This window comes from Hyaena hyaena, unplaced genomic scaffold (genome assembly GCF_003009895.1).
Source record: "Hyaena hyaena isolate Hyena2069 unplaced genomic scaffold, ASM300989v1 scaffold_359, whole genome shotgun sequence".
Taxonomy (NCBI): domain Eukaryota; kingdom Metazoa; phylum Chordata; class Mammalia; order Carnivora; family Hyaenidae; genus Hyaena; species Hyaena hyaena.
In genome coordinates, this window is record NW_024080994.1 from 1801049 (window position 1) to 1813688 (window position 12640).

A 12640-nucleotide genomic window follows, 5' to 3' on the forward strand; every position below is an offset into this window, starting at 1 on the left:
AGAAAGGCCGACGCAGGGCTCATGAATGTTGCTTCCAGGACTGTATGTTATTCTAGATCTTTCACGTTCTCTCCCATTGGCCCTCTGCCCCATATGTATGTACACACACACACACACGCGCGCACACACACACACGCGTGCGCACACACACACTTCCATTTCTAAAAGTGCGATCAGACTGTACCTACTGATCAACTTGGTCTTCATTTTCCATACAGTTTACTGATCTCTCTTGTTTTCTTTTGGTTCTGTGCTTTTGTTTAGATTTTGCTTACAGTCCCAGAGGAGAACGTCTCAAACAGAACCTGCCTTTCTCCTTTCCCACGGGCTTAGAGGCACCTGTGACTTCTGAGCCCGTTGCTCCCCTTACTCCCACTCCCTCTGAGTCTTTGCTCCATCAATACTACCGGCTGTTTCTTCTACCTCATGAGAATTGGTCTGGGCCTGACTACCGCACCCCTCTCTCTGCAGACATCTGAGTATGTAGTGGGAAGGAAGCACCAAGCAGGAGAAAGCACTTTTCATTATTTGTGGATGCTTCCTGGACAGCTGAGCCCAGGATTTCTGAAGGGCCTGTGTCTCAAGCTTTCCTCAAGATGTCTTTTATTTCAACCAACCTGCATTATTTGCAGTTCCTCAGACACTACTGAACTCTCTAGTTCCCATGCCCTTGTGACTGTTTTCCCTCTGTTCAGAATGGTCGTCTTCTTCCTCTTACCTCCAGTCTCCTTTCCTGAGCCCCTTGACTTTAAAAATCATCGTTCTTTGAAAACTCTCGTCAGAGGATACCATCTCTGTTTTTCTTTCTTGGTGCTCTGGCTAAAAGTGACTGCTTCTTCCCTTCTTTTCTTTCATCAGTTCAGCAGATACTTACTGGGGACCTGTTCTTGCCAGGAATTTTGACAAAATCATGGTTTGTAAAACTCTTACTATGTTTAAGAGTATTATGTATTACTCTTTTTTTTTTTTTTTTTAATTTTTATTTATTTCTAGGAGAGAGAGAGAGAGACAGCCTGAGCAGGGGAGGGTCAGAGAGAGAGGGAGACACAGAATCTGAAGCAGGGTCCAGGCTCTGAGCTCGCTGTCAGCACAGAGCCCAACATGGAGCTCGAAGCCACGAACCGTGAGATCATGACTTGAGCCAAAGTTGGACGCTTAACCGACTGAGCCACCCAGGCACCCCAGCATAACTTTTTAAAATAAAATGTTCTTTTGTGTCGATAGAAAAGTATTACTGACACTTAAACGCAATGGAGAAAATCTTTTAATGGATTTTGTAGGTGTGTACTTAAACACTCATCCGTACCATACTAAGGCTATTTTAAGCAGCTGTCCCTGAGTTTTTTTTTTTTTTAGATTTTTTTTTTTTAATGTTTTTTTATTTATTTTTAGGAGAGAGAGAGAGAGAGACAGCGTGAGCAGGGGAGGGTCAGAGAGAGAGGGAGTCACAGACTNGAGAGAGAGAGAGAGAGACAGCGTGAGCAGGGGAGGGTCAGAGAGAGAGGGAGTCACAGACTGAAATAGGCTCCAGGCTCTGAACTGGCAGTCAGCACAGAGCCCGACGCGGGGCTCGAACCCACGAACCGTGAGATCATGACCCAAGCGAAAGTCGGACGCTTAACCGACTAAGCCACCCAGGCGCCCCTGTCCCTGAGTTTTTAAAGATGGTTTTAAGGTGAGCTATCCCTGAATAACTTGTTGTCTGGCTGTCATTCTCAGCAGTGCCCTAGTGATGGAAGTCTGTCATGTTTATATGCTTGGTGTGGGTGGCTTTTCTGACAGAATCCAAAAGGGGCGAGGGGAGCCCTAGAGACAGCCAGCTGAAGACAGCACACTGACATTTGGTGCTTATTGGCCCATAACTTCCTTTGAACAAGTTGAAAAGCCTTTAAAGTGCTAAAAGACCACATGATTTCCTCTTCTCTCTTTTCTTCGTTACCTTTTGTATTTATTTTATTAGATGATATGTATCTTAGCCCACCATGCCCCATATCCTAGATAAGCCAAGGAGATCATGGTTTAAAACAGTTATTCTCAAAGTATGGTTTGGGGACCTCTGGGGGCCCTCAAGTTTTTTCAGAGTTTCCACAAAGTTAAATCAGAATAATAAGAAGACAACATTATTTGCCCTTTTCACTCTTCTTCTCTCACAAGTGTCTACTTGAATCTTCCAGAAGGTACCCGGCAGTTGATATTACAGTAGGTTAATATAGAGGCAGATATGAGAATCTGTCTTCAATTAGACCGGACATTAAAGAAATTTGCAAAATGTAAAACAAATATTTTGTTTTAAAAAATAAAGTTATTTTTCATAAAGTGTTAGAATATAATGACCTTATTATTTAACAAATTAGCAAGCAAAAATTTTGTTAAAACAAATGAAAACAAATTAAAATTTGTCAGTTTTATAATGTGATTAATAATATCAGTAGATATTATTAAAAACTCTTTAGAATCTGGAGTTTTGCAACCAAAAGTTCGAGAACCACTGGTTTAAGAGATGTAAAATATTTTTAAAAAACACTTTTTTTGGATGTTTTTATTTATTTTTGAGACGGAGAGAAAGCTTGAGCCGGGGAGGGGCAGAGAGAAAGAGGGAGAGAGCAACCGATGCAGGGCTTGAGCTCATGAGCTGTGAGATTGTGACCTGAGTCAAAGTTGGACACTTAGCTGACTTAGCTACCCGGGCAACCCCAGACTTTCTTTTTTATGTCTATTTTGTTTTTGAGAGAACACTTGTGGCGGTTGGAAGGGCAGGGGAGGGAAAGAGGAGGATCGATCTGAAGCAGGCTCTGTGCTGATGGCAGAGGGACCGTTGTAGGGCTCAAACTCAAGAACTATGACATCGTGACCTGAGCTGAAGTCAGGACACTTAACTGACTGAGCCACCCAGGTGCCCCAAGAGAACAGACTTTTAACAGATTACAGGATGAAGTCCTTTTGATGTAGTCAAGGTGTCTTTAAACTGGAATATATAATAATTGAACATATTGGTTTCTAGTTGCTGGGCATTTAGGTTGAGTCCAGTTTTTCAGTCTTAAAGGAATATTGCAGTGATATTCTTCTATACGCCTATTTTCCAGACCTCCTTAATTGGTTTACAATAAATTCCTAGAAAGAGACCAGAACCGCTGGGTCAAAAGGTATGCAGAAGGAACTGCCATGACCTGTTATATAAATTCAGGGGCCAGGTATGCTCCCCTGTGTGTTGTTGTTGGTGGTAATCAGTGTCCTAGTTATCAGGAAGTTCAGTGTCTTTCTCTTTAGGCAGCCCTCCCTGTAGGTTTGAGCCCCAGGAGTCTTACTCAGTCCCACAGTGGTCCCGTCCTCTTCCAAATGCAGAAGGAGAGCTACAGTGTGATAGTGTGCTCTCTGTCTTCCTTATTTTTATCACTTTCTGTCAGTTTTGAAGACCTGTCCCATATAGATTGTTGATAGTTGCTTATCTGACTGCTGCTGGCATCCTGTTTCTGGTCAGACGTGGCCCAGGTCACAGTAGTGACCCCACTTGGAGGTCTGGATTGCAGTTTGTCAGCTCATGCTCTTATACTCAGTGATTCAGGGTGTCAGGGCGGATGAGGACACTTCTTGCATCAGCCTCGTGCTGGGTCAGAATCTGTCCTCCCTAACAAACCCATAAGCCCTTTGGTGTGGTCCCAGATCACCAGTTTCAGTTAATCCATTTTCAAGGTCATTTTATTTCAGGAGTAGCTCTGCCTTTTCTTGCCAGTGGAACTTGGTTTGGATTATGAGTTTCTTTTGTAACAGAACTCCTTAACTTTGAATCTGAGGAACCAAAGATTGGAGTAATGTTTCTGCCCTTCCAGAAGGACTTAGGGTCCTAGAAAAATCAGTCTCTCCAACTCTGGCAACTAACTCTGCCCATCAAGAGGTCGGGGCGTGTTTCTCTAAGCTGTCTAGCCATGCTCCCTCTGTGGGCTTCTTTCCCCTGATTCTAAGGACAGTGGTGCTTACCCGTTGCCTAACTTGGTCAACAAGAAGACCAAGGTGACCTAAGTCCCCCTAAAGATTAGAAAGATGGTCATAATTTTTAAGGGTGTTCCTTTAAAGAGCATCTTATTCGAGCTCAGCCATAACAGATGCCTGTTAAACACTTTGAACGGCTTAGGATAAGTATTGCTAATTGTTCTCCAGAGAGATTGTGCCAGTTTACACTCCCATCAGCAAAAAAATAGATGGCTGGGAAAAGACTTTTAAAACCAAACTTCACTCAAGGAGCACCTGAGTGGCTCAGTCAGTTAAAAATCCAACTGTGACTCAGGTCATAAAGTCACCGTTTATGAGTTCGAGCCCTGCATCCGGCTGTGTGCTGACAGCTCAGACCCTGGAGCCTGCTTCAGATTCTGTCTCTCTCTTTCTCTCTGCCCCTCCCCCACATGTTCATTCTCTCTCTCATTCTCTCTCCTCTCAAAAATAAATAGCCCTTAAAAAAATCAAACAAAACCCCCCAAACTTCACTCTTAAAAGTCACGAATTTTTTTTAATATTAAAGGGAACTCAAACTTGTCTCCCAGTGTTTCTTGGTTATTTGGTAAATGCTCATTTTATTTGGCCACGTAATTATAATCTGGCATCTTGAAAAATGCCTTCTATAATACAATAAGTATATAGGGAAGAACAAAATAACAAGAAGAGAATTCACAGCTGAAATCATTGGCAGTGACCTGAGGCTATGGTAACATCATTGTGTTTTTAAATTCACTTTTGGTGAGGGCAGGAGAGGGTACTCATTTACTAAAGTTCTCCTAAGTGCAGGGTGCTTTATGTATGACACCTAATTTGATCCTCATGAGAAGCCTGTATTGTTACTATTTCCATTTTAGAAGATGCTCTTAGCCCATTTTTATAAATAAAGAATAAGATATAGAGAGGTAGTAAATTTCCTAAAGCCACATAGCCAACTCTTTAAGTAAGAGTTGATATTTCCCAAAGAAAGTCTTATGGAGGACTAGACACACAATTCCCCAGAAGCAGGATTTTGAGAATTAGCCTCTTTCTTATCTTCTCCAAAATCAAAGCAATCTGTAGAAGGCTATAACTGCTTGGGTACAAGCTTCATACAGGGTTTGTGAGGAATTAGGGCCACCTACAAAGTTAGAGGGCACAGTTCCAAAGGCTTCCTTAATTCTGACACCAACTACAAGGAGGAGGGGGGTTCCTCCAAACTTCCCTCAGGTTTGATAATTCATTAAAAGAACTCCTAAAACTCACTCACAGTCATGATTTATTACAAGGAAAGGTACAAATTAAAATCGGGAAGAAGCACGTACGGCAGGGTCCAGGAGAAGGACAAAGTGTGGAACTCCCCTTGTCCTCTCTGTTCAAAGTGGCCCCCACGCATAGTGGTGAAGTGCTGTCTGGGGTTCCGAAGCTCAAGGAGGCGCTGATGTATCTTATGGAGAAGATACACGTGCTGCATAAGCTTCACTGAGGCATGAGTTATAGCACTATTGGCTGTAGTTCAGTGCTAATGAATCACAATATTTATTAAATAAGGTGTCTTTATTTATTTATTTATTTTTTTAAATGTTTTATTTATTTCTAGGAGAGAGACAGCATGAGTAGGGGAGGGTCAGAGAGAGAGGGAGTCACAGACTCTGAAACAGGCTCCAGGCTCTGAGCTGGCAGTCAGCACAGAGCCCGACGCGGGGCTCGAACCCATGAACCGTGAGATCATGACCTAAGCGAAAGTCGGAAGCTTAACCAACTAAGCCCCCCAGGTGCCCCTAAATAAGGTGTCTTTAAACAGAAACAAATAAACAAGATTATGTATTCGTGGGTTGATGAGAATGTTGTGACCAGAGGCATACAGGAAACTAACCTGGTGTTTTCCCTGAGGAAAAGTGGTTCAGTACTCACTAATTGAGTGTTCAAGGTGACTCTGTAGAACAGAACTATGACAAATAATGAGAGGCAACTGTATTTGCTGTGTTACTTCCTTACCATTTATTCATGTCATCTTTTATTTGTTCATTAAAAAACATATTTGAACACTCCTACTGGGTGTCAAGCAATCTCTACATGACTTAGAATTTCCTTTTTGTGTTCGAATGCCTCTCGTTAGTAGTCTTGCTGTAGCCCTCTGACTCAAATATTTGTGTGGTTTATGATCACATATGTGAAGTGTGGGCATTTTAAAGGTTGAGGGGAATGTCTTGAGTCTATAATCTTTTTTACTTAACCTACATATGCTTGGTTCAGCCTTCTCAATAAACTTTTCATAAATTTTCTTACCTCCTTGGAGACGAAGAGTTTTGGACCAGATTCCTTAGTGGGTTCATGTCGGGGGCTAGCAGAACCAGGTGATGTAGCTGGCCACGTATCCCCACGCCAAGACGCTGTGTAGGCCGATTTGGCTACATGGTCCTGCAGGCAGAGCTCTTGACCAGCAAAATTATTACTGAGCTGTGCTTTACTGGTGAGATGCCAGACCACACTGGTGCCTCTCTGTTTTCTACTTCCCCCCATCTCCCGCATGTGTTTTTATTTCCATCTCTTTCCACCTCCTCTTTTACACTGTCTCCTAAATCCTCATTCAAGCAGAGTGAGGGGAAATGGACTTGAAGAGCAGATGTTCACCTCATGTTCTTTGTGGCTCCCTGGATGCGCTCTCTTCTACTGAAGTGTGTCTCATTTCCTGGTTTTGATTGTTCATGATATATGAAGACTAAATACCTTGTTGCTCTTCTCTCCTGAAGTTACTAAAGCCGCTTACACTGGAATCCCCAACATGTGATGGGGGGGTATATTTCTGAGATTTAAAACTGTTGTCTTGTGAGTTTGACTGAAAAAGGAAACCAATAATTTCATGGATCTGAAAAATCTCTTAATTGTGGAATTAACCCCAAAGATACAAAGACTTTATTGACTATTAGTGGCTGTGAGAAATGAGTGCATGCTGTAAAAATTAACCTTGGTGTTTTTATGTGCTCAACAGTTGAATAAATACACTACCTTTATTTGAACATCTGTGTAAAACTGTACTCCCAAGAAAGTAAGGACCAAGACTAAAAAAGCCTCTGAAAGCCCTTTAGAGTCTAACACAATGCCTAGGACACATAGACTTCAATAAATATATATTAAATATATATTAATATAGCTTAATGTATATTAAATATATTAATATAAATTAATGTATATTAACCATGTGTGATTAAAATATAAATATTCAATAATTTGGTGTTTATTCTTTCAGATACAGATGAATATAGACCTCCTGTTTGGAAATCTTATTGTAAGTATACAAATAATTTTAAATTGGGTGGGGTATAGTGTTTTATCAGTGATATAGAAACATTAAAATCAGTAGATATGAAGATTTATTTCATTTTATATGCATTATTGAAAAATTGATTTATAGCAGGATTTGGGAACAGTGTGTAAGCAGTAATTGTGGAAAAACAGGAGTGTTTCCATAAGGCCTGTCTATGGTTTGCATGTCTGGAATGTATCTCATCTCTCTGAGCTTGCATGAAATTCCATGTTGAACTTGAGGCCACTTGTTGATATTGGCTGATTAAAAACTAATGAAAGGAGAAACTGAGAATTCAAGCAATCTAATTATTCTTGGATCCTAATTCTGTATATCAAAAGGACTATGGATAAGTCAGGAGGCTGTCTTCATAGAATGAATGGATGAAAACAGGCAAAAGAGAAGTCTTTTTTTTTTTTTTTTTTTTTTTAAGGAATTGCTTCCCTGAATATGAGAGAGACACATTTGAGTTCTATATTGCTCTTTAAACTTCACATTAGAGTAAAAATCTTTTCAAGAGTCTAAGTTTTTTGTTCTTTATTTTCCCTTCCTTGTCCTTGAGAATATTCTTTCTTCAAGTAAAAGAGATTTCAGATTTTTTAAAAGTGGGAAATAGGATTAATATAATCAAAGTAGCTTTATAAAGAAATCCATGAATACACTACTGCTGACACCATTACCGTAAGTTTTCATTTATCTATGGAGTTGCATAAGCAACCTGAGAAACCTGTACTTTAAATATACATTATCAACATCTTTCTAAGTGTTGAGTTATCCTAAATTTTGATATTTGTAAGTTGATGAAATTTGCTTCCTGCAGGAGCAGCAATTCAGATTCTTGGTTTTATGTTCCCAGAACAACAGATAGTTCTATTTCAATAGGTTGCTACTTTGGTCTAATTATAGTAAGCAATATATGAACAGTCTCTAAAAATATTGCCATAGAGACTTTTTCCCCACCCCTGCCTGTGCCTTTTTGTTTATGGGAAGTATAGTTCAAAGGATGTATAAAAATGACTAATGTTCTTTACTTCTTAAAGATTTTGTCTCATAATCTCATTGGCTAGAATCCTGTTTAAAATTCTTGTCTGCATTTTCTGGTTTTCAGTTTACCTTTGTTCTCTTTGTTCTGACTTGTACCTTGCACATTTCTTATGTAAGAGCATCTGTGAAGCCTCATACTGTTATGGAATCACGACGATCATTTATTTCCTCTGAAGAATATTGATCACTAAACATAGTATAGACAATTTGTATTTCTGTATCTCTAAATGTCTTATAGTGGCTATCATTTTTTTAAAAAATGGCATTTTTCCCCTTCTTTTTAAAATATTTTTTGGAGGGGCGCCTGGGTGGCTTAGTCGGTTAAGCGTCCGACTTTCGCTTAGGTCATGATCTCGTGGTTCATGGGTTCGGGCCCCGCGTCGGGCTCTGTGCTGCCAGCTCAGAGCCTGGAGCCTGTTTCAGTCTGTGACTCCCTCTCTCTCTGACCCTCNATAAAAAAAAAAATAAATAAAAATAAAAAAAAAACACTGTATCAAAAAAAAATTATTTAAAAAAATAAAAAAAAATATTTTTTGGAGACAGTTCTGCTACTGACTTTTATAGTTTTTTATTTGTAACCTCAATGTCTGAGCTCCCCACAACATAATTCTAAAACATTACAAATATGAACCAATAGGAAAATAGAACTAGCAAGACGTCTAAGTTGAGGATTCTTTTTATTAAAAAAAATTTTTTTTAATGTTTGTTTATTCTTGAAAGAGTGTGAGTGGGGGAGGGACAGAGACAGAGAGGGAGACAGAATCTGAAGCAGGCTTCAGGCTCTGGGCTGTCAGCACAGAGCCCAATGCAGGGCTTGAACTCAGGAACCTTGAGATCATGACCTGAGCCAAAGTCAGACACTTAACCGACTGAGCTACCCAGGCATCCCGAGGATTCCTTTTAAATATAGTTTTATTGCTTTTTGATACAAATTGCTTGAATTAAACCAGGGCCCTAATCTGTAATAAATGACGCAAATGAGCCAGGTGGTAACCAAGAGAAAGTAGAGCATAGATCCCTATTTGTAGGGGGTAGCTCATAATTAGCTCCACTTTATTGAACTCTTGCTCTGATGTTATCAGATCTTATGATTTTCAAAAGAAGTCTAATTCTCTTTTGCCTTTGTTGTTGTTGTTCAATCTCTTAATTTTTAAATTTTAAAAACAAATTTAAATTTAGAAAACAGCAAACCAAACACATGTGAGCCAGTTTTGACCTCAAGACACCCATTTGTGATCTCTGAACTTGATGAACATTTTTTAATGTCTTCAGGAATTGAGATATTCATTAATAAGTGTATAATCATTGGTACTTCTAAGATGATTAAAAGATGTTAAGTACTTTAATCATATATCTTCTCATATTGAATTTAACAATTTTTGGTGACTCATTTTATGATTATGCAATTTAAATTTCAGCTGAGTTCCAGTTTAAATTACAAAGAATTCTAAATTGAGAAGAGCCTGAAGTAGTATTTATTGCGGTGATCTTTTTAATGATCTTTTTGATCACTGAAGTCATATGTTACAAATATACAGTAACTGTATAGTTAATCAATATCTGAAGGCCCTCCTTTATATATTACTTATTAAAAATGAGTCTTAAAAGATAGACTAACCATTGGTAGCAAATGAGGAGGCATTTGTGTAAAAGTTACTCTTCTCCATGAAGCATAACCGGACCCTTTGAAACACTGATTAAAACAGAGTAAAATTCTCTTGTGACACGAATGTCACTCCTTTTTTCAAATTGGCTTATCTTAATGTTTCCTTAGTAAATAGGTAAATCCATTAAGGGTGATAACTATATACGTATGTATTTGTGCTTTGAATCAAAATCAACATTTTATATTCTCTAGTAACGTTTCATGTCCTTCTTGACTACCATTTAGTCCTCATAATTGAGTTTCCATAGGTGACTGTACTTTGCCAGGCATTTTCTTGACAAAAGAAAACAGTTGATCTTTTGAGGATTACTGATCAAAGCGGAAATGTGAACTGAATTTTCACACCCAGTAGTTACCACTGTGGAGGAGTGGACCTGAAGAATCTGCCCTTCGTGCAAGTCATGTGGTGGCTTCGCTTAGGAGGTTGGAGATTTATCTGGGTGTATCTGTGGGACACATGTGTTCTGTCACTCTCAGGGCTGCTGGACAGACTTGGTATCTGCTCTCCTTCTTCCCTTCTCCATCTCAGAACCACTCCCTCCATATCTCTTTAATCCATAACAATGTATTCTCAGGAATATTCCTGAAAAACTAACTTTCATGATAATATATGGCTATCTAAAACCATTTTTAATGTATGATCCTTCTCTTCGGCATTTTTGGAACCAGGAGAAAAAGGCAAAGTTCAGGTTCTTTTTTTTTTTTTTTTTTTTTAACTGTATTCTGATTTTCTTTTCTTTTTTTCTTTCTTTTTTTTTTTTTTTAAGTTTTTAATGTTTATTTATTTTTGAGAGAAAGAGACAGAGTGTGAGTGAGAGAGGGAGACACAGAATTGGAAGCAGGCTCCAGGATCCAAGCTGTCAGCACAGAGCCTGACGCGGGGCTCGAACTGAGGAGCGATGAGATCATGACCTGAGTTGAAGTAGGGTGTCCAACCTGCTGAGCCACCCAGGTGCCCCTCTGATTTTCTTTCCTAGAGGGAGGGAGGGATAGGGACAGAAGAGGGGAGAGAGAGAGAGACACAGAGAGAGAGAGAGAGAGAGAGAAAGAGAGACTGACTGACTCTCAAGCAGGCTCCACAGCAGGCTCCACACTCAGCATGGTGCCCAACACAGTGCTCAATCCCATCACCCTGGGATCATGACGTCAAGAGTTCAGATTTTTAACTGCCATGCTTGATTGTCTTTATTTATTTATTTATTTATTTAATTAAAAAAAATTATTTCTGAGAGAAAGAACGTGAGCAGGAGAGGGTCAGAGAGCGAGGGAGATACAGAAACTGAAGCAGGCGCCAGGCTCTGAGCTGTCTGTCAGCACAGAGCCCGACGTGGGGCTCGAACCCACGAACCATGAGCTCATGACCTGAGTCAAAGTTGGACGCTTAACCGACTGAGCAACCCAGGCGACCCGTTATATTGCTTTTGAAAAGCAATACAGAACAGTGCAGTGTATCTGTATATGTTCTCAGTCTATATTTTGTGTATATGCCTGCATTTACCTACCAGTCCAAGTTCTAGTGATTTACCCTGAGGAGTTACCTGTACAAATACCTATACATGTATATAGTCTAATTGTATGTCTGTATGTATGTGTATAGGTGTATAAATGTGTAATTGTACATACTTATGTATGTTCCTATGATGTATATGAGTGAATATGATTAGAGGTGGAGTCTATAATGATGTCTCGTTGAATTTGAGTCATTCATTATCTGACAATTGTAGATGTCTGATTAGTTTGATGTTATGTTGACAGATGTCTACGTATTAAAATATTATTATTATTTTAATGTTTATTTTAGAGAGAGAGAGACAGAGCATGAGTGTGGGAGGGGCAGAGAGAGAGAGGGAGACACAAAATCCCAAGCAGGCTCCAGGCTCTGAGCTTTCAGCACAGAGCCCTACATGGGGCTCAAACTCAAAAGCCTTGAGATTATGACCTGAGCTGAAGTTGGATGCTTATCCAACTGAGCCACCCAGACGCCCCTAAATACATTGTTAACTTAAATTCAGTTATATGTGATTATATATGTAGAAACAGAAGAAAGATCCCCTCCAAGAGATAAACTTAGATATGCATAAACATACTTTCTCTGATGACCACCATGTTCTTTTCATTCTTTCTTTATTACAAATCAGAAATCTTGAAGTGAGACTAGAATGTCATGGTATTGGTATAATTTTCACTGATTCATTTTCAGATACCCTAAAAATTATCCTTTCCTTGGCAAATTATTTTAATGGAATTCTTTCTTTTGCTGCATTTACTCTAGTTGTGGTGGTAACTTGGGCTCAGAAATTTTGTTTATAGGGGAGATTAGCTTTGAAGATAGATGTTTGCAATATATATAGGGGAGAAAAACACATCTGTTACTTCTACCATGATCCTAATTTTTAGTTTCAAGTTTAACATGTAATAATGTGCTTTAAAAATATATATATTAAAAATATATATTATATATAAAAATATATAACCATTGGCAGAGATTGTCAGATTGGATAAAAAAGCAAAATCCAGGGGCGCCTGGGTGGCTCAGTTAGTTAAGCGTCCAACTTTGGCTCAGGTCATGATCTCATGGTCTTTGGGTTCGAGCCCCGTGTTGGGCTCTGTGCTGACAGCTCAGAACCTGGAGCCTGCTTTGGATTCTGTGTCTCCTT

The 12640-nt window shown here is 39.4% G+C and overlaps 1 protein-coding gene across 1 annotated transcript in view; it reads left to right on the forward strand.

Annotated features, from left to right (window-relative positions):
* LOC120243889 (N-chimaerin-like) overlaps positions 1-12640 on the forward strand; it is a gene marked incomplete at its 3' end in the record, with an annotated part of 75921 nt that overhangs the window by 41213 nt on the left and 22068 nt on the right. The window contains exon 2 of the mRNA XM_039250124.1: positions 7217-7255. Within this exon, the coding sequence (XP_039106055.1) occupies positions 7217-7255 (39 nt within the window). The remainder of the gene's footprint in view (positions 1-7216; positions 7256-12640) is intronic.